The 26,012-nt window shown below is 43.7% G+C and overlaps 3 protein-coding genes across 4 annotated transcripts; 2 read left to right on the plus strand and 1 right to left on the minus strand.

Moving 5' to 3' along the window:
- Positions 1-1,486: 1,486 nt before the first annotated feature.
- LOC133170045 (transmembrane emp24 domain-containing protein 5-like) lies at positions 1,487-3,733 on the minus strand. 2 transcript variants are annotated; one of them, XR_009718489.1, is made up of 5 exons: positions 3,467-3,733; positions 2,683-2,780; positions 2,415-2,601; positions 1,971-2,245; positions 1,487-1,878 (listed from the first exon to the last, which is right to left on the minus strand). XR_009718489.1 is itself a non-coding variant. In XM_061302691.1 (4 exons), exons 1-4 carry the CDS (start codon positions 3,632-3,634, stop codon positions 2,042-2,044), a joined length of 657 nt encoding a protein of 218 aa, XP_061158675.1. In that variant the 5' UTR covers positions 3,635-3,732; the 3' UTR covers positions 1,893-2,041. The 2 variants fall into 2 exon arrangements, 1 of the variants encoding a protein (XP_061158675.1); XM_061302691.1 differs by lacking the exon at positions 1,487-1,878 and having other exon boundaries at positions 1,893-2,245; positions 3,467-3,732.
- An 839-nt stretch (positions 3,734-4,572) lies between these two features.
- tnfsf14 (TNF superfamily member 14) lies at positions 4,573-6,808 on the plus strand. The gene is made up of 5 exons (XM_061302686.1): positions 4,573-4,869; positions 5,310-5,343; positions 5,607-5,675; positions 5,883-5,951; positions 6,029-6,808. Exons 1-5 carry the CDS (start codon positions 4,675-4,677, stop codon positions 6,409-6,411), a joined length of 750 nt encoding a protein of 249 aa, XP_061158670.1. The 5' UTR covers positions 4,573-4,674; the 3' UTR covers positions 6,412-6,808.
- An 827-nt stretch (positions 6,809-7,635) lies between these two features.
- ppap2d (phosphatidic acid phosphatase type 2D) lies at positions 7,636-20,895 on the plus strand. Its single transcript, XM_061302676.1, has 6 exons — positions 7,636-8,314; positions 17,117-17,274; positions 17,342-17,628; positions 17,702-17,759; positions 18,667-18,843; positions 19,482-20,895. The coding sequence occupies exons 1-6, from the start codon at positions 8,125-8,127 to the stop codon at positions 19,584-19,586; spliced, it is 975 nt and encodes a 324-aa protein (XP_061158660.1). The 5' UTR covers positions 7,636-8,124; the 3' UTR covers positions 19,587-20,895.
- The last annotated feature ends 5,117 nt before the right edge of the window (positions 20,896-26,012 follow it).

Raw genomic sequence — 26,012 nt, forward strand, 5'->3', positions numbered from 1 at the left:
TTTACGGTTCAAAGTTCACCCAGGGGTCAAAGGTCGGTTCAAAGTTCACGGGGTCATGTGCACATTTTCGATTTTTAACTAGAGTTGAAAGTTCAGGGTTCAAGGGTCACCCAGGGGTCACCACGGGGTCACCACGGGGTCACCGCGGGGCCACGGGGTCACCACGGGGTCACCGCGGGGTCACCGCGGGTTCAAAGTTCAGGGTTCACTTTTTTTTTTTTTTTTTTTAGGTTAACCTTTATTTAACCCAGTGCTTCTCAATTATTTTCTGTTACGCCCCCCCCCTAGCAAGAAGAAAACTATTCGCGCCCCCCCTCCCCACCGTGACTATCCTAACGTGTCTTGTAAATCGTAAAATGTTGCACTGTCGCAAACGTGACAGAAGTAACAATGAGAGCGCCACTGCCCCCTGCTGTAGTAAACGCGCAATTACACTTTATTCTAGTACTGCCAAAAAAAAAGCCTGTTCCCCAGGGTCACACGCGCCCCCCCAGGAATAGTGAAAAGTGCCACATCCTCCCTCACCCCTACTTCCTGATTGGCTGGTTGATCTGTGACATCACTCGGACACTGCATTAGGTACACCGCCATTTTCAGGTGTACCTAAAACAGGCCACTTCATTAGGGAAAAATCATGGCCAAAGCTTAACTGAAAGTGAAAAGTGCCACACCCGCCCTCACCCCCACTTTCTGATTGTCTGTTTGATCTGTGACGTCACACGGACACTCCATTAGGTACACCGCCATTTTCAGGTGTACTAATAACAGGCCACTTCATTAGGGAAATATCATGGCCAAAGCTTAACTGAAAGTGAAAAGTGCCACACCCGCCCTCACCCCCACCTCCTGATTGGCTGGTTTGATCTGTGACGTCACACGGACACTCCATTAGGTACACCACCAGGAATAAAACACCACAGGTTTTATCAAATGTTTATTAGAATATAAAAAATAATAATAAAAGTAAATTTCAAACCAGTTATCTAATGTGAAATTTTAGTAGATATATTGGATAACAATATGTAGGCGTGTATATGCATACACGTTAATTAAAAACTACTATAAGTGTTATAAAATAAAGATTACCCAAAGAGACGCATAATCTCCCCGCTGTTGCCTAACAGCGCATTCTTTCATGCAATAAAGTTAGTCGTTAGCTTGGAGAAAACGAGCACAAAAGTGGTGTTTCAGTGTGTGGTTCTTTCTTTCCTTGGCAAATCGTTTATTTACATTCTGGCTCACGTTCATTCACTGAATTGTTCACGCAAGGAGCCGCAACACGTTCTCTGACTAATCCGTTGATGCACGGGAAGGCAGTTCACTCATTGACTTGTTCGCGAACGGTTAAGTCAGAACTTTTCTTCACTAATACTGAAGACGAATGCGATCATTTTAATTTTGTGGTGGCAGTGGCTCAATCCAGAGTGTTACCGGATCAAACCCAACCCTGTCCGAGTCAGGTGTTGTCTGATAAATTCAAATCATGTGTCACTGTTAACTTTATTTGTTCCGTTCTGCTCACTAATACTGGGTTGTTCAGAAACAGGAGGGTCGGCAGCTCGAACCTTGAGCAAGATACTTCGCACACCTTGCCTCAGGGACTCATGACTAAAAGCCTCTTGTGGTACACTGGTTGTACACTGTCCCTGTCAAATAAACAAAAATTAAATTGAAAAAAAAAATCAATCACAAAAAGGTGGTAATTAAACAGGGGTGTGTAGACTTTCAATACACAGTATTACAACTTGTGATGGTCCTTTGGTTTAATTTTTCTCATTTTCCTACAATTGTGACTTTTCTCAAAAGATTACTATACATGCATTTTCAGCACTGCTTATCTTGAGTTTTGTGCTCGTACATTGGTGTAGGAAGGTGAATCTGAGACAAAAAAGTGGATGATTGAATTGGTTTACTTTTTGAAATAATCAAAGATGGATTTAAGATACAAGCAGCGAGGAGAACCAATTCACCTTGTAAGTGAAGGCGCAAGTGTACAAACGTTAGACTGTGCCGAAGCTGCCCACCGGCCGCGGGGGGCGTTCTAGCTCCCGGGGAAGAGCGACTCAAGCACGCGGACCTGAGAGACGCCCACAACCATGATCACCACCACGCAGAAGAAGGACCAGAAGCTGACTCTCCACAGATTGTTGTCTTGCAGGCGCTGGTCCTTGGTGTCGAAGGTCCTGAGCATGAGCTGGATCACGCGACCCCTCTGGATTTTCTGGTGTAAGGCGTCGATACGGGCCTGTGGGACACCACAACGTCATGACTTACGCCATCTCTCTCTAGTGGTCAACCAAGTTCTAGCATGTAAAAATGAAATAACTGGAAGTACATTTGATAACGTTCTACTGTACATTGTTGAGCAGTTTTCCCGTGTGCCAAAGCTTTCTCTTTCCAAGTGTGTTTGTCACCTTGAAGTCTTGCAGCCTGTATTCCATAGTTTCAGTGTCAGAGATCTCCTTCAGAAGCTCTTCGTCATCTTCGTCCATATCATTGGGATCGCTGATGACCAACGTGAAGAACAACAGCTTCTCCTTCATCTTGCTGAAAACGTTGTCGAAGCACAGCTGGTAATCGCCTTCATCAGTGTTCTGCAGCCTAAAAAAAAAAAGGTGTCATGGTGACAGACATTCATACATACGTGTACATACAAACGTACAGACAGACAGTCAAAGGTACTTGTGGAGGCCGCGACTTTTTCTGTTGTCCTCAAACAATCGGCGGCCACTGGGTGACAACATAGTGAAGATCACATCCATATTTGGCTCGCCAATTACCTGAAAGACGCACGCATGCATGCATGAACATTAAAATATGGATTTTGTAGGACATTCTTGCTGAAAGAATTCATTCATCCAGAACATGCATTCCGTAGTCATTAAATGGCATCAATGTTGTTCCAAGAGTAGCTCAACTTGTTTTTCTATCCTCAAGTACCACTGATGATGGGCATGACGTGGCTTGGCTCGCTCTCCAGAGCACCTGGAAAACCCCTACTCTTCCTTTCAACAATGCCCCATACAAAGTCAACGTACTAAAAACACATGGTAATTAAAAGTGAAGGAAGGTGACGGAAGTGTAGTACAAACAACCACGCCTTTCTACAGCAACAATACAAAAAGTTCAGCAACAAATCAAACTTTCCCAAACCCTTTTCCTGTGGCAAGGTCAAGAAAGCTTGACTTCACGTGACGTGTATTTTCAGCGACTAATGAAATGTGGAAATGTTTCATTTGAATGTTACTATAGCATCATAATGGTCATTAAAATGCAATACTTCATTTTATTATTGTAATTTCTTTAACCCGCCCCCCCCTCTAAAATCACACCCTGAAATCACAGCGTCTCAACCAAGACCACACTGTCCCATTACTTTTGTCCACACAGCATCTATTCAAGTATTCTTTGACTAATTGAAGTAAAGCTCACATAAAGTTATGACAAGTAAGACGAGGTACCGTACTTGGTATTCAAATTCGAGCATGTTGTCCTTGGCTACGGGTTGAAAGAAGCACTCCTTGCTGCCCGCCGGTAACAAGAAGGTAAATTCCATGTCTCGACTGGACTCGAAAGACAAAACCTGGGCCACGTATGCGGCCAGATAGGCCGCCAAAGCCAACCAACACGCCATGGTCCCAATCGCTGTGTGAGCGCAGGGACGAGAGTTGCCGGCAAAGCGGCTCCTGTCAGAACCTGCTTGGCCGGCTCGGCTCCAGTCTTTCGAGTTTGTTGGCCTGCGGTTAATTGATGAGCGTCTGCCAGCCGGCAGCACCAGATTGTCTGGATGGCCGCACGAGTATTATAGGAAACTGACAAGCTTGGAAACGTTAAATCAAACAATGACGCCTCGCTACATGACACAATGGAAGCTAACCGGATAAGGAAGGCGGTTAGAAAAAGTTGACACAAGCCTGTTCAAATGCCATATTAAGATCAAAATAAATACTTTCAAAATCTTTCTCCAGTTTCAGTCGGGTTTCAAACTACGGCTGATGTTTCAAATTACAGTTTTTCAAACAAAGGTCAGGGTTTCAACATATGATTAGGGTTTCAAATTAGGGTTTTGTCAATTCAAACATATGCACATTGGTGTCAAACTCAAGGCTTGGGGTCAAACACAGCCCACCACATGATTTTATGAGGCCAGGGAGGACAAATTGACTTCATGTGTGAATAATAAAATGACAAATTGTGTTCGCTTTTGAAAAAATAGATCAATTACTAGCAATTTTTATTACCATTCATCATTTTAAAATACTTGAATAATTTTTACTAGTCTCAGATTTCAAAACTAGTTTACTGTATGTAATGTCATGATGGTCCTCCAAAGGAAACTCCCGCCACAAAAATGAGTTTGACACCCCTGTTAACGTATCCGAGCAAATGTGTGAAAGAAAACAGTTCTTAAAGATGAAATGCAAACGCATAGTATTTAAAAGTTACAAATATAACTGACACAGGTCACCACTATAACCTCAAAAATAGTTTGAACATTCAATTCAGTAACTATCAAGTCGTCACCTTGTACGTAATCAAATCTAAAGTACTGCCGCTACATTGTACGTGTAGTACAATGGTTACTGGGGTAACCACAAAGAAGCCCACCCATCTACTCATTTTCTCACCTCTCAACCATCGAACTATTCGACTCAGTTTTGCTCCTGCATAGAGATGAGGAACCGACCGTCTGTGTACTTTGTGGACAGCCAAACCGGCGCCCCTCCGCTACCGCCCCGAGCGGGCCGGAACCGGCGGTGCAGCAGCCTGGCCCAGACGCTCCTTTTTGTGCTGGTGAGTGTGGCTCTGACCGGGCTCGTCGTGGAAGCGCTGCTCATCTTCTACCTGCATTCAAGTCAGTTAGTAGGGGTAAGTATTTTTTTTTGTTAGGATTCAGATTTTAATTTAAGAAAAATTACATTTTTTCACTGTGACCATGTATGAATTTTTTTTTTAACGACATTATTTTTTATTCCAAATGATTGACATTAAATTTGTAAATAATATCTTGTGTGTTGAGTGGCAGCCATTTTGACCCGAGTTACTCCACCTGATTCCAACTCTTGAAAGGTTACAATGTTCAGTTGGTTTGGTGTCATGGCCAGTTATATTATAACGAGTCAACATATAAGATTAAAAAGAGTGAGCATTTCCTGTCAGGGTTTGAGGTTGCTCGTCAATGGCAAAAGACAAACTGTACACAGAGGCGAACGTGGCAAAAGGAAGTGGTCACGTTCTTCTTTTCTCACACAAGCATCACGTAAGGGTTTGACATGTCTCATGGAAAGCTATTTGACTTTGCATTGCAGGCACCGTCAATGTCATTCTCCAAGTTGACTGAAGGTAAGCAAAATGTCAGCAAACACATAAACTGCATGTAAAAAGTCTGCATAACAGCAATGTCAGGACAAAAGGGTGTGTACACTTGTGCAACAACATTTTAACAATAGCGAAGTACAGGTTATACGTTAATGGTGGACTTCTTTTCCTCCTTATAGATTTATCTTGCTCTGGTTTTCATATCACAAATATGTTTTTTTAAACAGGGGTGTGTAGACTTTTTATATCTGTAAACGATGTCACTGGTTTTCCTCCTCCCTCGACAGAAAAAAGTGCATTTCGTCACCCTTCCACTCGTCATAGCCCTACTCCTAAACCACTCGCACGCCAAATCGGTGAGTCCAACAAATGCTACGACATTATGGGAGGGTGTGCACAATTTTGCAACGGATTATAAGTGTACAAATTACTTTCGATTTTTTTTTTTAAAGAGATTTGATCTCATTTTTTAAAAGTCACAAATACCTTACATTCAAACGGGTGTGCAGACTTTTTTCTTTTACCACTAAATAATATTCCTCTTTTTCTTCCTCCGCCACCAGAAAAAAATGCATCTCGATATACTTGCAAACCTTGTTTCCCTCTTTCCAAACCAGTTGCACGCCTGATGGGTGAGTCCAACAAGTGCGACTCTTTTATTTAGCTAAATGTGGGATATTTGGACAGTGTAGATGTGAATTACCCTCAGGTGGCAAAGATGTAGTTCACGGCAAAGGTTTAGTAGGCTGGAGCCTCATTCCGGACCACCTTCTCCGCGGCATGGACTACAAGGACGGGAGTCTGCTGATCCGTCGGGAAGGTTTCTACTTTGTCTACTGCAAATTGTCATTTCACAGCCATGGCGTCTTCCACCACACCGTCAAGATGCGCACTCCCCGGCACTCTGCTGGCCCCGTTGTCCTCCTTCAAGCCAGGAAACATTCCTCCGCAGACGGCAACATCAGCAATTCTTTCCTCGGCGGGGTTTTCCATCTGCACAAAGATGACGCCCTGTTTGTTAAAGTCAGCGACACCTCGAAAATAGTGCAGGTTATTGCCTACGAGAGCATCTTTGGTGCATTTATGATATAATTGATGTCACATTAAGCTTATTTACAGCCATTTCAGATGCTATCACTCAAAATGTTGTGACTTGTTAATATTGATTTGACGCCACCTTGTGGCATTTTAATGCAATTTTAATTCGCAGACCATCAGAGATTAAATCAATACTCTTGATTTTGAACAACACCTAGATGATTAAGTTACCTTATTTTGAATTGGTAATGTAGATCTTGTGAAGTAGGCAATAATATCCAGCAGAGGGTGCTGTTTACCCTTCTTAATCTTAAACGTGTGTCTAAGCAATAAATGTATCATATAAATATGCTTCAAACTAGACGAGATTTTTTGTTTTGTTTTGAGTGCATTTGTTTGTGTAAGCCTCAGTCATATTTGAAAATTTTCAGTAAAGAAAAAAACAAGCAAATTGGGAATTTGTTGATTATGTTTGTAAAAATGACATGAGTAATTGTTAGTAGGCTTTTCATATTATTTAAGGGATTATTGCTGCAAAAGCTTTTCATTTGAAAGTTGAAGTTTGACAAGATTCAGCGACAATGGAAAGTAGACAGGAATGACGAATGATCCAATTGCTTAGTCAGCGCAATTGTGTAGAGTTTACATGTTAACAATTTTTTTTTTTACTAAGGAAAAAAAAAATATTTTCTCATAGTCTACTAACACTTACATCTACAACACTACTGAATTTTAATGCAAGGCAAGGTCATGCAAGTCCAGTGTTAAGTAGTTGCTGCAGTTACCACCCGTGAACACGTGGTGGTGCTGGAGGCGCGTAAATATCCTCAACATGAGAATGAGCGAAGTGGTGGGACCAAACCCCAAACCACCACATCAAATAAACTGATTACATCTTGTCAAATGTTACAAAGTAACTCAACGAAGAGGACCTGTAAATTTTCCAACTCAGTTGACTGACCACTTTAGTGGTGGAACTAATTCTAACCTATAAATCCTTATGGTGTAATTTACCGAATGTCATATTCTGTTATTGTTTGGTGAATTAAATTGGGGAACATTCAAGGTTTTGCATCTGACCTACATTCATATATTTACATTGTGCTGGAATATATCCGAGCTGACCTTTGGACGTGAGGCACGGTACACGATGGACTTTGATCTGTTTGATCGACATTTCTTTTCATGAGAAGGTACGTGTACCTAATGAAGTGTCTTGCAGTTTGTTAGGCCTGGCATCGTGACAGTGGATGAGTCAATGTTGTGTTGTAGGTCAGATGCCGATCGAACGGATCAGCTCCGAATTGCACATCGATTTAATGTTGGGCAGTGATTACAGTTAAGCTAACGCAAAACCGTACCGGAAGTGCAACATCAAAGCGATGAAAGTAAAATGTCACACCGGAAGATCACCTTGAAGTTTTACTCGGCAGGAAAAAAAGTTTTCCCTCTTGTGTGTTTGACACAAATGTGATTGCGGTTCGGGAGGACGGTTAGAGGAATTGTGGAGTGTGCTTGCCCGCCCACTTGCAGCACTCTTCACCGGGACCATCGGCACTGTTGGGTAACGGATGCCCGCAGCGCAAGCACCCACGAGCGGCTTGCTTTCCCGGAGTCTCACGGTCAACTTTTCCTTAAAAACCATGGATTTTTGGCACCGGCGGACGGACTGAAAAACTTCTGACACTTGTCACCAGACTTTAATCTGCTACCAGTAAGCATTAGCATTTGAGCGACTTTTTTTGGAGCGAGTTGCGTGAGCGGGACATGCAAAAGTTTAATGCCCACGGGAGCAGCACGCTGCCCCGGCTGGCTGACAGTGACGGGGCCGGAGAGGGGAAGGAGAACGGTGCTGGGAAGCATTTTCTCAGCAAGCCCGAAAAGGAGGAGGAGGATAGCTCCATCTGCACCAAGAGGAAGATGCTCGTCGGTTTGGATGTAATATGCCTGTGTGTCGGTAAGGCTTCAAATAATAAATCACATCCATTAATTGCTTTGAGCCACACATGCAAAGTGCATGCAAAGTGCAGTCGTTGCCTTGGGGGGGGGGAAATTGCGAGGAATTTGTTTTCCCCTCCTTCCAAATCGCCCAAATGAAAGTGTTCCCTGTAGAGGGATAGGAGGGTGGGAAGAATGGGGCTGAGTGCAGTTGTCCCAGGAATTCATCAGTTCCCATGGTAACCTCCCCTCACCCTAAAGTTCCCGGGAGAAGAACGTGGGAATTGGGATGAAAACATAGCTGTGCTCGGGTACATTGAATGTCAGCCACATAATTTACAGTGCTCAGCTGGAAGCTTGGATCGCATTAGAATAACAGCAAACACGGCCCCACACTGACAATAAAAGTGGAATAAGTGAACACGAGGCATAATATCTGTAATGACAATTTTCTTTACAGCGTAATTCCGTTTTTCGGTGCAAAACAATGGTTGGGTTTGTTAGAATAGCACTTAATACTGCAAAATTAAGTGCATTAAGCCGTTGCAAATGAAAACTTTCAAGTTGATGTTGCTTATTGGCAGTCATTGACATCATCAATGGTGAACAACAATGAAGCGTAGAAAAGGGTGGCACGTTTTCAGTTACAATTGTTAACGAAGAAAACATGTCCATGCCTGTGTGTTAATGAGTGCTTAACGGGCATTGTGCCAGAGAGTAATTTTTGTTTTATATATATATCTAATTTTAAAAACACGCCAGATTTAATAGTGACCGAACCACAGGCGGGTTATGTTTTGAGGTGTGCAGCAGAAATTTGTGGTGTAGCAGTAAAGGAAGAAATTATTACCATAACATGACCTATTTTAATTTGAGCGTTTATTAAAATGGCTTATTAAGAGAGGAGAAAGTAAGTGACGGAGAGGTGTAACCTGCTCAGGCAGACCAACTGGTCCGATGTCTTGTCTGACGGTTAAACTAGCAAGAACGTCAGGTTTATTATTTAACCTTGCTCTTGTCGTTGCTAACCTCAGCAACCCCAAGCTTTTGTGTTTAAGAAGCGGCGAGCATCAATCAACATGATGGAGGAAATCCCACACCAGCCTCATGAAAGTGGAAGCCACCTACCGCCTTCGCTGTACATCCTCCCTGACCCCCCCGACTTAGCCATGTTGCGTCTCAAGCTGGAAAAAAGCAAAGCGGATGTCAGATGGTTTTGTGATTTCAGATACACGAGTGGAAAAAACAATCAAATGATGAGCTACACAGCTATTATAAAGTGTATTGTTAAGGGAGTGGTGCTTTTGGAGAATGTCACAACAATAGATTTTCACAACTCTAAACAAAGGTGGAGTGGACTGCCTTACTTGGGATTGTTTGTACAACTGTTGGCTAGCAGGCTACTTCCTGGTTCATGGAGGATGATGGAAGGCTTTACGAATTGGAAGATGGGACCATTTTCTTTGTTTTTTTAAATACACATGTAGATTTTGAAGACTTGCACTGGCCCCGTGATTGGAATTCAACAAAGCAAGTCCTAAACTGGATGGCATGCAGTCCGGTGCGCATCCTGCCTGTCTCACGTTGCTTATCTGCAGAGGCCTGACCTTGACTCATCTGGGGGCATCCCGGAGTGAATGGCGCGACTTATTGGCAATGAATTGACTCCTTCTTTTGGCCAAATCCTCTTATCTCTGACTAACACAATTTGCCCACAAAAAAAAAAAAAAAATGCCATCAGCAGACGATTTGACCTGGCGCCGTCCCGTGAAGGGGCTCATTGACTACTGTAACTGTGGAATTTCAGCCTTGAGCATCCCGTCCTCATTATGTTATCAGCTTGAGAGGGATCCCGAAATGCACCGAGCTTTTTTTTTCCTGCAGAACTGGCTAATTCAAATAGTATTTACCTCACAATGAAGCGTTAACAAAAAAAGGATGATGTGTCGTTTGGAATTGACTTTAATCTGTCTGGAGCGCTTCTTTGGCTCTTGGTTGTGCGTCAATAAGCAGGCTCGGCTGTTTTTTTGCGCTTCTCTGACACGCTGGTGATGGATATTCTGCTTCTGGTTCAGCAGAATGCTTTTTCCTTGGCTGTTTATTAGCGTGCGTGCATTCCTGGTACTTGTGGGACTATGGAAGGGGGCGGGGTCTTCTTGACCTGACAAGCCGCTGCAGCCTGCAGCTAAACCTGAAATGTCCAGCCACCCAGAGGTCACAATCGGGTGTTTATCATGTGAGGCGAGCGTGCAAGGACAGGCCCTGCTGTTTGGCTTCTTGCGCAGGTGGTCTTAAGGCGGAATAAAGCCACTTGGAGCTCTTCTCCCCAAATTATGCAATGATTTATTGGAGCCTTTAAACGCCGACCTTAACACTGCAGTCGCTTTGTTCGTCCTCCTAGAATTGCTTTGAAGCAAGATGTTAGCAAAGGCAGCCTTTTGGAACTTAAAAAAAAAAAAAAAAATTAACGGGTACATACAGTCTTTCTCAGTCTATAACTCATCAAAAAGGACTTTTCTAAAGGATGTTTTCTCCAGCAGGACAAGAAGTTCCTGACAAAGTGTCATTTCCACAAACGACCTCGTACAAGGTTTTTAAAGTCACAAAAGGCCGGTGTACGCACAGATCGTTTTCAAAGGACTGCCTGTACATGAAACGTGACAAGCGCAAAAGTCCCGTCAATAAGCGCTCCGTCTTTTCCCAGTTCCCACTTTTCTCCTCCCATAATAAAAACACAAATTTAAAAGTGAGTTCATGCAAGTTGTGAGGTGTGTGTGTTTTTTTAAGCGTGCGTTGGACGGCCGCTAGATTTATGTAAGTAGGATTCCAGTGTTTTGGCAGGCTGTGTGCGGCCAACACGCAACAACATGTCAAGGCGTACGAGGCCTGGAATATTAAACGCTCTCCTGCGTGTGTGTGTGTGTGTGTGTGTGTATTTTCTAGACGTGTGAACGCGTGTCATCCGTACTGGCTGCCATTTGAGCATTGTTTGTTGACAAATTTAACTTGGCGTCACATCTGCGGCTTACAGAAGGCATGCCATTAAAAATGTGGCAGTCTAATTATTAGCCAACAGAAAAAAAGACTCTCCTTAGTGGACGTAGCGCCGTGCTGCTGCATCCATTAGCTTCCCTCAATGCAATCACATTGAGTTTCCTTTTAGTAGCTCGCTCATAAGCCCACTAAGGCTGGCTTGGAAATGTCTCTTACCATCAGGTCAAAGGGGGAAACGCTAGCTTGAATGAAGGGATGGCCAAAGTCTTGGGCATCTACAATGGGTTCTCCTGAGATGTACTTTTAATGAGGCTCTCTGCAATCTTCTCCTAGGTTCCATTAGTGGCCAATGTTAGCTATTAGCTGTAATGAGGGAAAAGCTGAGGAGCATCGGCATGTCCACCTGAGTATGACTCGTTCTTTCCCTTAAGGATTTTATCTATTGTTTCACTATGAGTCACGTATGATTCCCTAACCACCCCCACCGAGTTTCCATCGATCGTGCCTTTTCTGCAAGTTACTTCTGGTTGGCTAATGACATGTGACATGGTCAGTTCATTTGGAAACGTGGGAGATAATGATTTGGAAATATCTTTTTCCAAGGTTGCTGTTGTGTAAGCTTACCCTTAGACAACAGCCCACGGAAGTGTTATCAAGACCATTCTATCAGTGTGTCCTATCTCACCTGAAGATTCCTTCCACTTCCTTTGGAGGTGTGCCAAAAATCCAAAACCCGCAAAACCCAAACACGCAGATAAAACTGCTCTCAATTTGTTCCATGCCGAGCGCCCCCCGCCCGCACCAAGCTCCCTTACAGTCTGAACCACAACCCCGCCTCATTCTCATATTGCAGCCTGTCAGACTTTACCTTAGCCATACTGAAACCACCACAGAGCTCCTTTAAAGTTTCCAAGGTACATACCACAGTGGCAGTTCCTGCTGAATCAGACAAGGGGATACCTCGGAAACCACCACGCATGCCCTGAACTCCCGAACGGGCCTCCAGGAAGCGGGTCAGTCAAGTGTAGCGGGAACACAAGCAGCTGCAAGAAGTATGTCCGCAAAGGCACAGCTGTAACGGGTCAAGGGGTGAGGAAAGAGCTCTCCTGGTGCATGTGACTAAGGCCTGGCCTCCTTTTGGAGAAATTAGGAAGAGAATATGCATAAAAAATGGAAGCCATGGTTGCTGGTATCTTGTAGTGAAACATTCGATTGTGCAGGTGTACCTTGGTTATGCTTGTGTATCTTGTTCGGGAGCAGATGGTAAGTGTTTAGCCTCATCAGTTACTCTTTGTTCCTGTTTGACTTTGTGGCTTTGTGTGACCATCAGGGTAGACAAAACAGATTAGACTCTCAGACCAATAACAGCCAATTCTAGAAAGGGGCGGTTTTGGGCTCTTGCTTATCTCACCACAACTTGCCTGAGCCCACCAAGGGCGACCACGAATAAAAACCATTCTCCGTCTTGGGCACACTCTCGCAGTCTTCTTTCATTGAGCTTGTCTTAATCACAGCCTTGGTGTGAATGATTTCACTTCCTGTAAAAGTGTTACTCCGCTGCACAATTCTCTGAATGTCCCTTAATCTCTTCCTGCACTACTTGCCAAAGAAAGACCACCTCTTCTGAATCCAGACTCTTTTCCTTGAAGTAACTGACTCAGACCGGGGCTAGATACGGGAACCGTCTTTGAGCAGTCATCAAGGAGCAAATAATTGTGCAAGGCCACCGGGACCAGCTGTAGCCTGCTGTTTATGAGCTTGTACTTTGCCTCTTGTGATGACGTTAGCGGGGGATAATCGGACTCGCAAATAACAAATTACGACACTTTACAAGTCAGGAACCCCGCCTGTGTTTTTTATTCAAGAGCTCGACTTGACACTAAGCACACATCTTAAATTTTACTTGGGAAATGTTGGCATGCTAGCGAGGGGGCCGGGCCAGGGTGGACCACCCCAGAGGGGTTCTGGTATACCGCACTGGCCTGCTCTGCGGACTCGCAAACTGCAAGTCCGATGGACTTGACAGGTCATTCATTGATTGTGTGTCCTCTTTGACCCGCTGCCCTCAGGCAAGCGCTACCGGTCCATCAGTACCAGAACAAACAGACTCAGGAACAGTTTCTTTCCACACTAAACTTCAAATGTCTCATAACAAATTCTATTGCTGCTACTGTACACAACACATATGCCTATGGCATTGCACTGTTATGCATAAAAATGATAAATTATTCATCTGCTCTGCACTTCAAGTTACTCTACTGTATCCTGTGTTATATGCACATATTGTTTGACTTGTTTTATTGTTGGGAGTTGCTCCTCAATTTAGTTGTATCCCACCATACAATGACAATGAAGGCTTTTCATCTTATCTTATCTAATGGGCAAATGCAGCGTAAAGTCTGCGCGGTCACATATTATTGGATGGGATGTGCTAAATGTGCTGCTAATCTAGGATGATGCACTGGATGTTTGCAGAAGCCTTCATAGGAAATCATTTGGGTCAGTGGTAATGATGAGTAAACACTTCAATATTCAATTTGTGTGTGGGTTTTTTTTCTCTCGGAGTCCAGTGTAGTTTGAATACGTTGGTTTTGTGGTTGTCATTTTGGTTTTTGTGGTTTGTTTGGTTGCCACTTTGTTTGTATGGTTGTGGATTTGGTTTGTTTGCATCTTTGACGTGCATCTAAGTGTCCTAAGCTGGGGGTGTATTCTTCAAGTTGAGGTAGGGTCGTGTTTACAGAGCGGGTCCCAGCAGAGCCCGGATCCCTGACCCTCGCATTCCAGAACCACTCTAATCGTCTCCGTCTGGTGTTCTCTTTGCCTTTGCCGCATCACTCTTGTTCAGCCCCATGGTTCCGATACAACTTTAGCCCCGCCCCCGTTTGTCAATCTTTTGACTGTAATGTTGAACTAACTTGTTTTTGAGCTGGGGCTCCATTTTTTTTCTCCCTTGCTATTGGTTGTTGTTCTCTCACAGTGAGCTCATTCGGGGCTGTGGTCATAGATGTGTAAATGAGAACCAGAAGACTTTCTCAGGGTGAGGCACACACATCCCTTCTGCTCTCATTCCTCCGCTCGCTACTTTCTTCCCGCCCTCCCTCTTCTGTTCTTCTTTCAGTCCAGGCCCTTTTGACTATGTGAAAGAAAGCATTCCTGCCTTTGAATGTCCAGCGAGTAGCAGATGCTGAACTGGCTCTGTAAGCCGATCCTCTTAGCCATGTCCTCCGCCATTTGGCCAGGTGTTTTAGTTTTCTCACAGCTGCCTGACACGTGATGTGAAGGCCTGTGGAGGGTTGGGGGTCTTGTTGTGATAACTATTTTAAAGTCGTTGTAAAAGGCTAGAGGTCGACTGTGACAACAGTATGGGACGGTGGAAACGCTGTGCAAGCTACCAGGGTAGTGCAAGCTTTCAGCCCAAACTTTGCTCAAGTGATGTTTGGATTCTGGCCATCTGGGCCATTAGGACACAAACGGTCAGTAATAGCAGGCCTGAGGGCTGTAAGGCAAGCCGCTACCCAGGTCAGCACTTCCCATATGTATGTATCAATATCCCTCAAGAGAACCATGCTCCAACCGTAACTGTAGTGTTTAGGCTGTGACAGAAAGCGTGTAGTCCATGCAGGAGAATATTGACCATCTGTCCTATCAAATATGGCTCGGATGAAGGGACTGGCTGTTAATGTATAGAAATTGATTAGCTGACGAAAGCGTGACCTCACATTTTTCACGTCCCTAAACCCAGTTAAGTACATTTTGTGTCACAAACACAATAAAACATCACCTCATTGGCAGAGGTAACTCCACCAACTTTACTTCCTTGTTGTCAACCTTTGAACCTTCTTTATAAAATAATAGCTTCTGAAATACAATCAGTCATTATAAACTATGATGCACGCCCGTTGCCTACTGCAGGTTTCCACCGAGCTGTAATAAACACTGATCAGGAACCAGGAAATCCTCTTAGAGGATGTTTGTTTTCCAGGAAAAATACAACAATGTGTTTTTTATTTAAATGTATCCCTTGAGACAACGCTTAACCTAAAAATAGTCACATTAAAAAAAAAACTTAACCCAGTTGCTTGGTGAAAGCTTACATAAAGTCAACGCATGTGGATGCTCGATGATTTTCTGAATGAGGCGGTCTTTGGTTTACGACGTCCTTGAGTTACACTGTATCGTGTATTGTATCTTTTTTTGTTATCATTTTCATTATAGCTTGATGGTTTTATTACTGTTCCTACTGTACTGCTACATTTTATTATTGTCTGATTAGTGTTCCGACTAATACCAAAACTTGGTTTACATCGCATACATAGGAACGGATCGACGTCGTAAACCGAATACCCCCTTTAAATTATAATGTGGTCTGGACTTTGGAAGTGTCTTTTCAGTCAATGGAATGTCAACACAACCTCCGGCACCTGCATGCAACTTGAACCTGTTTGTGTTACAGATACAATGTCCATGCAGGTTGTAAAACCAGAATTTACATGATGCACATGAGGGGATTCCTTATTTGGGGAGGGCAAGATGTTCCCTGTCTTTCTCTGACATGTCACAGGGCCTGTAGTTTTTCCGCCACTCTCATTTTTATATACACACACCATCGAGCCTGGTCCGATCTGTGTTTGGTATTTCTGCTAGGGCAGCGTGACTTTGATGACACTTGGACTGTTTAAAGCCATCTGACTTGCCACGTCATCACAGATGTAAAATATGGCTCCAGCTTGTTTTTTTTCCACAGAGATAACCTCAAACCTGCAGATTATTACCTTCGCCTTATCAGTTCAATTGTCCTGAATGAGCAAGGAAGGCGTGTTCTCGTCTAACTAGAGAATAAAAAAGTGAACCAAGAACGGATTTGTAGACCTGGTGTTCATTTGACTGATACGAACTGGCTGTGAGAATGTTCAGTCACGAGCTGTGTGCTTCCCTGGCAGGAAGAACGTTTTGGGCCAAGGAGCTCAGGGAGAGGCAAAGGTTAATGATTAGTCCTGTGGTCTTACTGCACTGCGGAATGACAAGAAGCTGAAACTTTCTACCAAATACTAGCCAAGAAAAACAATAGAACAGTCCGGCTTTCAATCTGAGATACTAACATTGCTCAACTTGGTCACTAGTGAACTTTCACCGTTGGTCTGTGAGCTTTATTTGTCGGGTGGCTCAGCCAGACCTTGAACTCTTAACTTGATAACGAGAAGTGCTATAATTAGCAACTTAGCAGGACGTACAACAGGATCTACCGCACATCCTCAAATTGTGGCACATGAAAATAAAGGACGCACTCAGGAGCGGGAAATATGTCTCAGTCTTAAAATCTTCTGTCGTAACCCAGAATGGTTTTAAACGCCGCCGCAGTCTTACTTTCATTCCTGTCCCCTATCGTAACACTCGTAGCTGAAAGTCTTTGGTCAACCCATCATAACTGAGTTTAAAAGAAAATCACAGCAAGTGCAAACGTGAATGCTCAAGAGCTTCTCGGGTATGTAAGCACCTGAAGCCATATGTGAGGACATTCAGCAGTTAGCACATCCTTTAATATATTCTTCTTCCTTCCTTTCCTCATTCAACATGCCCATCTCCAACCCATCTTTCATCTCTCCGGCTCCTTTTGTGAAAGCAGAAATGGGCGGAATGCCCGATCCGCCTGTAATCTGTAAATCTCCGGTTGACTGACACTCATGTCGCTACACATTCATGGCGGCCATCTTTACGTTGTTATCGCTGTATCATGCGCTCCATAATCTTGCTCTGATCCGAGACCACAGAAAGCCATTAAGCTTATTTATTTATTTTTCCTTTGCCTTTTTGACTCATCTCATCTCAGCCTCCATCCCATTCTTTGCGTGCGAGCTGAAGGCGGTGGAAACCTACAGACGAGGCTTCTTCTGTGGGGACACCAGCATAACGTATCCCTACGTGGAGCGGGAGGCCATCCCGGATGGCCTGCTCATCGCTGGCGGAATCGCCATCACCGGCCTCACGGTAAGACACCGACGATCCGATCAGCCTCGTTGCCTCGCGTTAACCACTTTGCTCATTTTCCTTTTAGATCGCACTCGGCGAATGTTTCCGGGTCCGTTTCCGAGGCGTACGCTCAAGATCGTTTGTTGGCAACGGCTATGTGTCGTGCCTGTACAAAGAGCTGGGGAGCTTCCTGTTTGGTTGCTGCGTGGGCCAATCGCTCACTAATATGGCCAAGTTGAGCGTGGGACGCCTGCGACCTAACTTCCTCTCTGTCTGCAATATCACTTACGCATCCATCAACTGCACGCCGGGCAGCTACGTGTCCCAGGTGACCTGCCAGCAACCTAACCACAAGATGGTCGAGGAGGCAAGGTGTGTGCGCATTATATCGCGGATGCAGTATGCAGCATCTTGGCTCATGGAGATAATCTTTGATGTCTTTCAGGAAGTCCTTTTTTTCCGGCCATGCGTCCTTCGCCATGTATACCATGCTCTATCTCGCAGTAAGTGACCTCTCGTTTACCTCCGCAAACTCTCATTCTCCGTCCCGGGCATTAGAAGGCAAACCTTCCGAGGCCAGGAACACCGTGTGCATCTCTTATCCAGACAAGTTAATTACACATGTGCAAACACTCCAAGACATGGACTGTTTTATATGATCAAGGATCCTGGTCATGAGGGAGAAGATGTTTGAAGGCTGCGAGTCTCCAAAGGCATCCCGCTTCCAGCCGGTGAGGCCGAGAGACAAGGAGGGAGGGAGAGAATGAGGAACACTGTTTTCCACGGGGGACATGAATAGATGAGGAGCCTATGGAGACAGAGGAGGCCTTGTTGTGGGACTTATTTAAAAAGGGGGTGGTAGTGAAGGACTGAATACGCCTGCTGAGAGATCGACAGGCTTCTTTCAGCGCAAGACACCCGCTCGCTCATGCCCCCCCCCTCCCTCTATCGTTTCATCCTTTTCTCACTACACTGCCCACCAGTCATTGGTGCACTGTGAGAGAGATGACAGTTACAGCAAGACAAAAGCACATCATTATTAATCTTGAAATATAAATATTCCTCTTGCTTCTTCAAGTAGTGATGGGTGACGGGATAAAATATGACTCAGAGATGAGTGAAGAAAGAATTTCCAAAGACTGTGGTTAACCTTGAGAGTTATGAAGAGGATCAGAAGCTCAATCTGAAAAGACATGGGTTACAGTTCTTCCAAAGTGACCCAGTTTCTCACAAGCATTTTTTTTTCTCTACAAGGTGAAGACGAACAAAAGAAGGAAGCAGGGTTGAGATTGTATTAATGAACTGACGCCCAGCTTCTCTTCCCGCTTTGCGTAGCAAAAGAAAAACAAGCCAACATTGAGGGTTTTCTGTGTGACCCCATGTCACATTTTGTCCTCTTCCTTGTCCTAGTTTTACCTGCAGGCTCGGTTGTCATGGCGAGGAGCTCGACTGTTGCGCCCTCTCATACAGTTCATCTTGGTGATGATCGCCATCTACACTGGGCTGAGCCGCATCTCAGACTACCGTCACCATCCGACCGACGTCCTCACGGGGTTTATCCAAGGAGGGCTCACTGCGTACTGGGTGGTATGTCAACGAGATAGATGTTTTGTTGATCAACATTCATTGAGGTTTTGTGCGCGCTGATCTTTGACATTCTTTTACTTCGTCACGTTTCTCAACTTTTTCCACTTCTAAGCATTTTTCTCTGGCCAAGGTTTTGGAACATATTTGGGTTTAATTGGATGTGTCGCTCTGCCATGAACCAAGGATTAATTCATAATCACTTTTTTTCCAGTCATAATTCAGGCATAGTTGTGAACACATTTGGATGAACTTTTTGTTTTTATCCAATCTTGGCTCTGGATGAATTTGCCTTGGGAAAATACATTGTGGTCTTCCAAGCCCGTGCATGTCGGGTTCATCGTTCAGGGGTTGGGCGAGTCCCTTCAGTTGCTTCTGAATCTTAAAGACGTTTTGGAAAAAATACATGCTTCCAACTTTGCGGGAACAAAATTGATAAACATTCCCTAAGACTCACTCCAACGTCTCGCCGAAAGCATTTTCAGAAAGAGGAGAGGTGTTCCAATACTCTGACCCATTTTGTGTACTTCCTAAATCTTCCTCACTCCAGCTCTCTAGCGGTGTTTCAAAAACAGCAGATGATTGACAGGCGCGCTTGGTCCTAATATGTTCACTGACATGCGCTGTATCTGTGCCTGCAGGCCTTCTACATCTCCTCCATGTTTAAGCCTTGCACCCGTCCAGACCTGTCTCCCACTAGCACGTCCTTGGAGAGTCCTCTTTCCAGCCAACAGACTGTGTGTTAACATAAGATGGCTCTGGAGAAGCGTCAAACGAAAGAGAGAGAGAGAGACACGACGAATGTCAAAGAATTTGCGAGAAGAAATTTTTTTTTGTTCAAGAAAGGGAATCGTTCCGAGGAGATGATTGACGTCGATGGAGAACAATCTTAACACACTGACACACACAAAGTGACACGGCAGCGATGTAACCTGCTCTCACATGTGAAACACAAGAAGCACATATGACTTAAAGTCAAACCCGTCCAGTGAGAACTGCGTAGTGATTTAGTTTTTTTTTGTTTAAAGTCTATTTTTCCAGAGGATTATTAGAAGCTGCTAATATTGATAGTTGTTTTTGTCTGTGGCGGAGGTCAAGTGTGCTTGGTCAGCCGTCCAAGCCGAACTTTGGTGTCTTAAAAAAAAAAAAAAAAGCCGTCTTTCTCCAAGATAGCACTCGGCTGCTGTGAATTGATGCCACGAAGCCTCCCATGTAAAGAGACAAACATTTGCTGATGAGAAACAAGCACTGGCGTAGACTTCTATAACCTGCTCGAATCAGGCTGCCCCTCCCACTACATTATCACAATAACTCCAAATGATATATATTGTTTCTGTACTAACCACTTTGACTGCGTCTCAGAGGCGGAGCGTTGACTGAATTTTTGCAACTTTTGCCCCCAGACTTGGCCTCTGAGCTGCACCTTGATTTGTGTGAATTCCTCTTTTCTTAGGAGCACTTGAACGTACATAACTGAACCTTGTAATGATTATAATCGATATTATATATTTTATGACAAGTTAAAAAAAGAAAAAGAATAATCCGTTTTTTTTTTCCCAGATGTTTAAGGCCACATTGAAAGTGAAGTATTTACTACTACTTGTATTTGAAAACAGTCATAATTACAAGAATAAAGTTTTGTAACATTACAAGAATAACCTTTGTACGAGTGTACACTTGAGTTTCATAGTGAATGAAATTTTATTCTCGTAGTTTTCCTTTTCATTGTGGCCCGATGACTCATTTGTGGTTTTGGTTCTCCCGTGAAATGATAATTATTCCAATTGAATGTAAATAGTTCGCGTCATTTTATAAACCACACAATTTCACGCGTGTTAATTTGTGTGACCATGTCGGTGTTTTCTTTACATGTATGTATGTTGATCAGGTACAGACATATTTGTGTTATAACAACTAGACTGAGCCATAGAAAGCTATTGTTGTTGTGTTCCCCCATATTGTCGTCTGTGAAGGCCAGAAAGGCACAAATAACCACTGTACTCGAAAAAAAGAAAAAAAAAAAAACCAAACCAATAAAAGGAATGGTGAATGTTACTGTGCGATCGCCTTTTTTTTTGTTGCTCTTTGTTAATTTGAGGAAATATGATCAAGAAGAAATTAGTATAATTGATTGTTTTAACTTTGTGTTGTGTTAGGAAGGTCCTACTTTTCCTCCATTCTTTTTCCCCTTCCCTGCTTTTCTCCTTTCAGTCCTTTTGGAGTGCACTGGAGCATGATGGACCCTTTTAGGGGGTCATGCTACCATGGAGATGCAGAGTCTGATAGAGATTGGGGCTTCTGAGGGCATTTTCTTTCACTTCCCTCGACCCCCATCCCTCGCTCTGATCCACTTTCAGGCAGAGGAAGGAGAATAAAGGGCAGATCAGATGGGGGGGGCAGCTTTAGTTAGCTGGGAGACATACAAGATGGAAACGCAGTCCACTAATGAAGGGAAGGGAGGCGTTGGCAGAGCGAGATGGGGCGGGGTATCGGGAAAGAGTGAGGGTGATGTGTGGGGGTGGGCTCCTGGGTGGGAAGGAATGTGATCATGGTTTTGAGGCCTGTTTTGTTTTAATAATACTGTAACTAGGGAGACATGTTTCATTCCACAGCGATTTAAATATGCCCGTGCTTGTGTGTCATCTGCCTGTGTGTGATGCGTGTCGGGCCGCTTGAGTGAACATACGGTCAAACAACAAGTGGCGAGATGCAGCACGTGAGCGGCTGGCTATTTTACGTCATATAAATATACTTGAGGCATTAAAAAAAAAAAAAAAGAGTGAAGATGGAAGAGCAAAAATGAAGGTACTTCACTTTATGGGGTGAATGCGTTGTCACATGCTCTTCTAAAATACAAACACCAGCCTACGCTCCCTCATAGTTTGCTTTTGGGAATTCCTTGATAAGATTTGGAATTAACTCAGGCAGGTAGCAAAAATAGACTCTGCTGTGCCAGGAAGTGTTGATTCATTTTGATGTGCAGATAAGGATACTGCTGGAGGCACGTAGCTCACCTGGGAGGGACACCTATGTCGTAGTTGTTTAAATGATAGCATCACTGAGGCATTGGGAACTCTGCCAAATTCCATTTGCTCAGGTCTGTCTCATTTTCAAGTGTTGAAAGGTAAATAAGTTTACCTCCTACAAGGAAAAGGGGATGGGGAGAACTTAAAGAACAGCGAGCTGAAGTGAAAATAGAGTATGGAGTTGATCTTTCTACGTTTTGGAGGATATTGGACTCCTGCTAGTTCATTCCAGGAGTTTGTGATTCCACATCGAAGCACATCTTTTTGGACTCACTTTAAGAATGAAGATTCAATTCAAGACCTCAAACTTTGCTTCAAATTTCTGAAGCAAAGTTGCCCACAATGTCTTAATATTGAGATTCACAGGGAAGTTTCTAACCAGCTAGCAAGCTAAATAACAAATGGAATAGTCGGTATAGCTAACTGCAGGCTAACTAGCTAGCTAACTGACCTAATTTCTCGTCAAATCTTTAAGTCTAGTGGCCACTGTCAAACGCCAAGACAAAAAGCACGAGCAACCCTCCTGGCAAATCAAATATTAGGAACCCGGGAGCTACGCCAGCTTTTTATCCAGCCGTAATAGAATTAAACCGGATTAAGAGACTCTTTAGTATGCTCAAGTCGAGGCCTGCTCCCCTTGCCTCACTTGCTGCTTTGCATAATTTTGACGGTGTCAGTGAATGTATTGGTTCTTGTCATTAGCATTGCAGGCGGGAACCCCGGCTTGGCACAAGTCAGTGAAAAGAATCAGCTAGCCGGGGTCTGGGGCAGACATAATGTGGTCTTCTTGGTCTCTGCGATGGATTTCAGATACTCTAGAATCAGCACATGCCTAATTTTTATTAGGCCTTGATCGCTGCCAAATGTGGAATCCTAGCTAAGTATTCATGTTACTGTGAGACGTTCGTCACATAGGCGACGGGAAATGCCCTATACTGCTAGTTAATCAGCGTGTGCATAGCTGCAACACAATACTATCTGATTAGGACAGTGTCATTGCGCTATCTGATCAGGATCCTATCGGTCCACTGAATGCATGCTGCACAGCCCTGTGGCTTTTTGTTTTTCCATTTCTTTTTTTCAACTCAAAGAGTTGAAAGGCTCACATTTGAGCCTGTCTCTTTGATGCTGCTAATATTAGCAAAACCACAACAGTTGCCGATTTGGGAGGAAATGTAAGGCCTTGCACAAACACACAACGTACGGACAAATGACCATTTAATTTGGAATGTTGAGTTGCACTGAATTATGAGGTTGACGTGCTAAGATGTCACGCGCACGAGCCTAAATGCAAATGTTTGCCTTTGCGTTTCTTTTCAGCCATCATAATCTCAGTTTGTTATGAAGTACGCCAGACGTCAAATGGAGCAGAAATTGTATGCACAAGTCACTATTTATTTATCTATCAAATTGTCTACACAAGTTACCTGATAAAGACAAAGGCGCCCAACACGTTCAGGTTGACCTGGAACATCCCTTTGAAGAAGGTTCAGGTGATTTCCCGCCGACCATCCGTTTCATGTTGCTCTGAAAACAAACCGCGATAAAATATGTTGAAAATACCTCTCTGGGAAAACGGATGAATTGGATTTTTTTTTCAGAATGGTGGCAACGCAGCTGCATTTTGATGTGACGAGCTTTTAATAAAACAAGCTTATCTAGGAGAACGTAGACAAGACGTGCTGGCGGAGATCCACCAGTATTTTATTTACACTGCACGTCTCGAGAACAACTGACGTCTGCTGCAGTGTGTGCGTGTGTGTTTATGCTTGTTCTGTAACCCTCAGGCTGCTGAGGGTAGACTGGAATGCAAAAACACCGTCATGTGAATAAAAACAATAGGCAGGATCTGGGAGGTGTCAGCGACAATGGCAGTGGAGGAGATGGAGGCGCATGATTTGGGTCTTCAAGGTTAGCGAGCAGAGTAGCCAAAAACGGTGCGCACGTGTCTCTAATAGTGCGTCGTTAATGTTAACACAAACTGGCCGCCCATAGAAAGGCACTTGAACAAACTGACTAGTCAGGAAAACATATTTTTTTTTTATTAATTTAATAACTAGGGAGTGGAGCTCTTTACAAGCCCTAGGCTTCATCTCCCTCCTTGCACAGTTATTGATATAATAATATGTGCTAAACAATAAACTAACTAACTTTCCAGCAAATAAAGGAACATTTCTTCAATAATTTGAAAATAAGTGGAAGTTCACAATATCAACAACAAATTCAATTAACATGATTTTCTTTTGGAACATCTTATGAAAAGAACAACCCAGAAATGAATGTGTTCCTCTATTTATTTTTTGTAAATTATTTAGTTTCTTGAAAAAGGCCATTTTTAGCGCAATATTATACGCACAAGAGTCGGAAACTTAATAGTGTGAAAAATGACGCTGATGTATTTTATGCAGGGGAGGACACAGCGTGCGTCGGAGCGTTAATGTTTGCTTTGGACTTCCTGTGAATGAGAGGACGATCGCGTGTGAGAGAAGAATGCACGCGGCACGGAAGTGCACAGAGTGTTGGAAAAAGGGGGAAAAAAACCCAACAACAACAGGGGGTTGCATGGACAGCAAAGTGTCTCTTTGGCAACAGCGACGCAACAATCAAGTGCTTCAAAGACGATGTTTGGACATGTGGAGTGGGATGCAGGTTGAATTTATCAGTGCAGCCGTGCTTGGAAGACTGCTGACTATCCGTAATGCGATTCCGTCAAAAGGTCAAGTGTGAACGCTGACATGATGCAGCAGGGCCGAAGTGAAACAAAAAGTAGGTCCTGAACTCGGGCTGAAATTCAAATAGAACGGAGAGAATCAACAACACCATGCATCTAGCCTGCACACATCCATGTTACATAAAAATAATCAATACAAACAAATCGCCTTCCTATGAGGCTCATGCTAGCATATTAGCTTAGCATACCTACATACCACTCAGTAAGAAGAAGTTGAATGGCAGTAGTATTTTTTTATTTGTTTGTCATCCCTCTCTTAAAACAAACAGTCGCTTTCCTGAGGCAAAGGGGCAACAGGTGGACCGCAGTGGATTTTTACGACGGATAGTTTAGAGTCTTTTGGCGCAATTGTGAAACAATGTCACGGCTGCCGGTGACCGTTATTAGTGTTAACCTGAGGTGCTGGTGAGTTATGGTTGCCTCTGTCCTGTAATTATGTTTTCCCTTCCTCTCGCTTGTGGAGAGAGATGATGACGGCAGTGGAAAAGCCTGTGAAGGCGAGCTCCACTCGGGGAAGATGAGGAATGATGGCGGTGACAGGGAAACAATCCCAAGTGTGGATGTGCAGAAGTACCCTCTTGTCTGTCTAGACGGCCAGCAGCTGTCTTCGACAAGAGCCGGCATGTGTGCGAAATGTTTAGGAAGATGGCAATCTGAAAGTCAACTATTTAAAAGAAAAACAAAAAAGTGTTGGGGTATCTTAAACGGGTTTATAGCAATCTTGTCTGGTTAGGTTATAAGTAACTCTGCCTATGTCCTGTATCTAGCAAGTTAGCTAAAGTAAATCTACATTAGCTGGAGAGAAACTTCTGCAATAATTAATTTTTTTTCATCATCAATTTCACAAGCAACAAAAAATGGAAATGTCTGCTCTGGTGGGTTGTTGTTGGTTTTGTGTGTGTGAGGTCTGGAGACAAGAACAATAAATGTTAGATGATGTTAGCGACAAGCGCTAACACTATCTATGCATCCATTCTCTGTACCGCTTATCCTCACAAGCATAGCTTGTTAGCTTTAGCTAACGTTAAAAAAAGTGCTCATTCCTGTATTTCAAAATGAATTCTGGCCATCATTGCTTATCATTGACTTTATCACTTCCATTTTTGTTTCAATGCTAGTGGGCCAAATTTCAATATCTTCCACGATCTTGGCCTCGGACTTACTGACCAAGCAAGCCATAGCAGGGATTTAACAGGTGGATCGAATAACTAATTTTCATCATTTTGGTATCCCAGTTAAAAAAAACTGTTGCTTCCGATACTCTTTCCCCCCATAATGCATTTGAATGCAGTGTGATCCTCTCGTTCTGTTTTCCGTTTTCGCTCTCCAGTTTTCCAGGTGAGTGCCCGATTGCTGCGCTGATCCGTGGCAAAACCAAACATAACGCTTTGTTTATTTAACCACAGGACTCAGCC

Source organism: Syngnathus typhle, linkage group LG17 (genome assembly GCF_033458585.1).
Source record: "Syngnathus typhle isolate RoL2023-S1 ecotype Sweden linkage group LG17, RoL_Styp_1.0, whole genome shotgun sequence".
Classification (NCBI taxonomy): Eukaryota; Metazoa; Chordata; class Actinopteri; order Syngnathiformes; family Syngnathidae; genus Syngnathus; species Syngnathus typhle.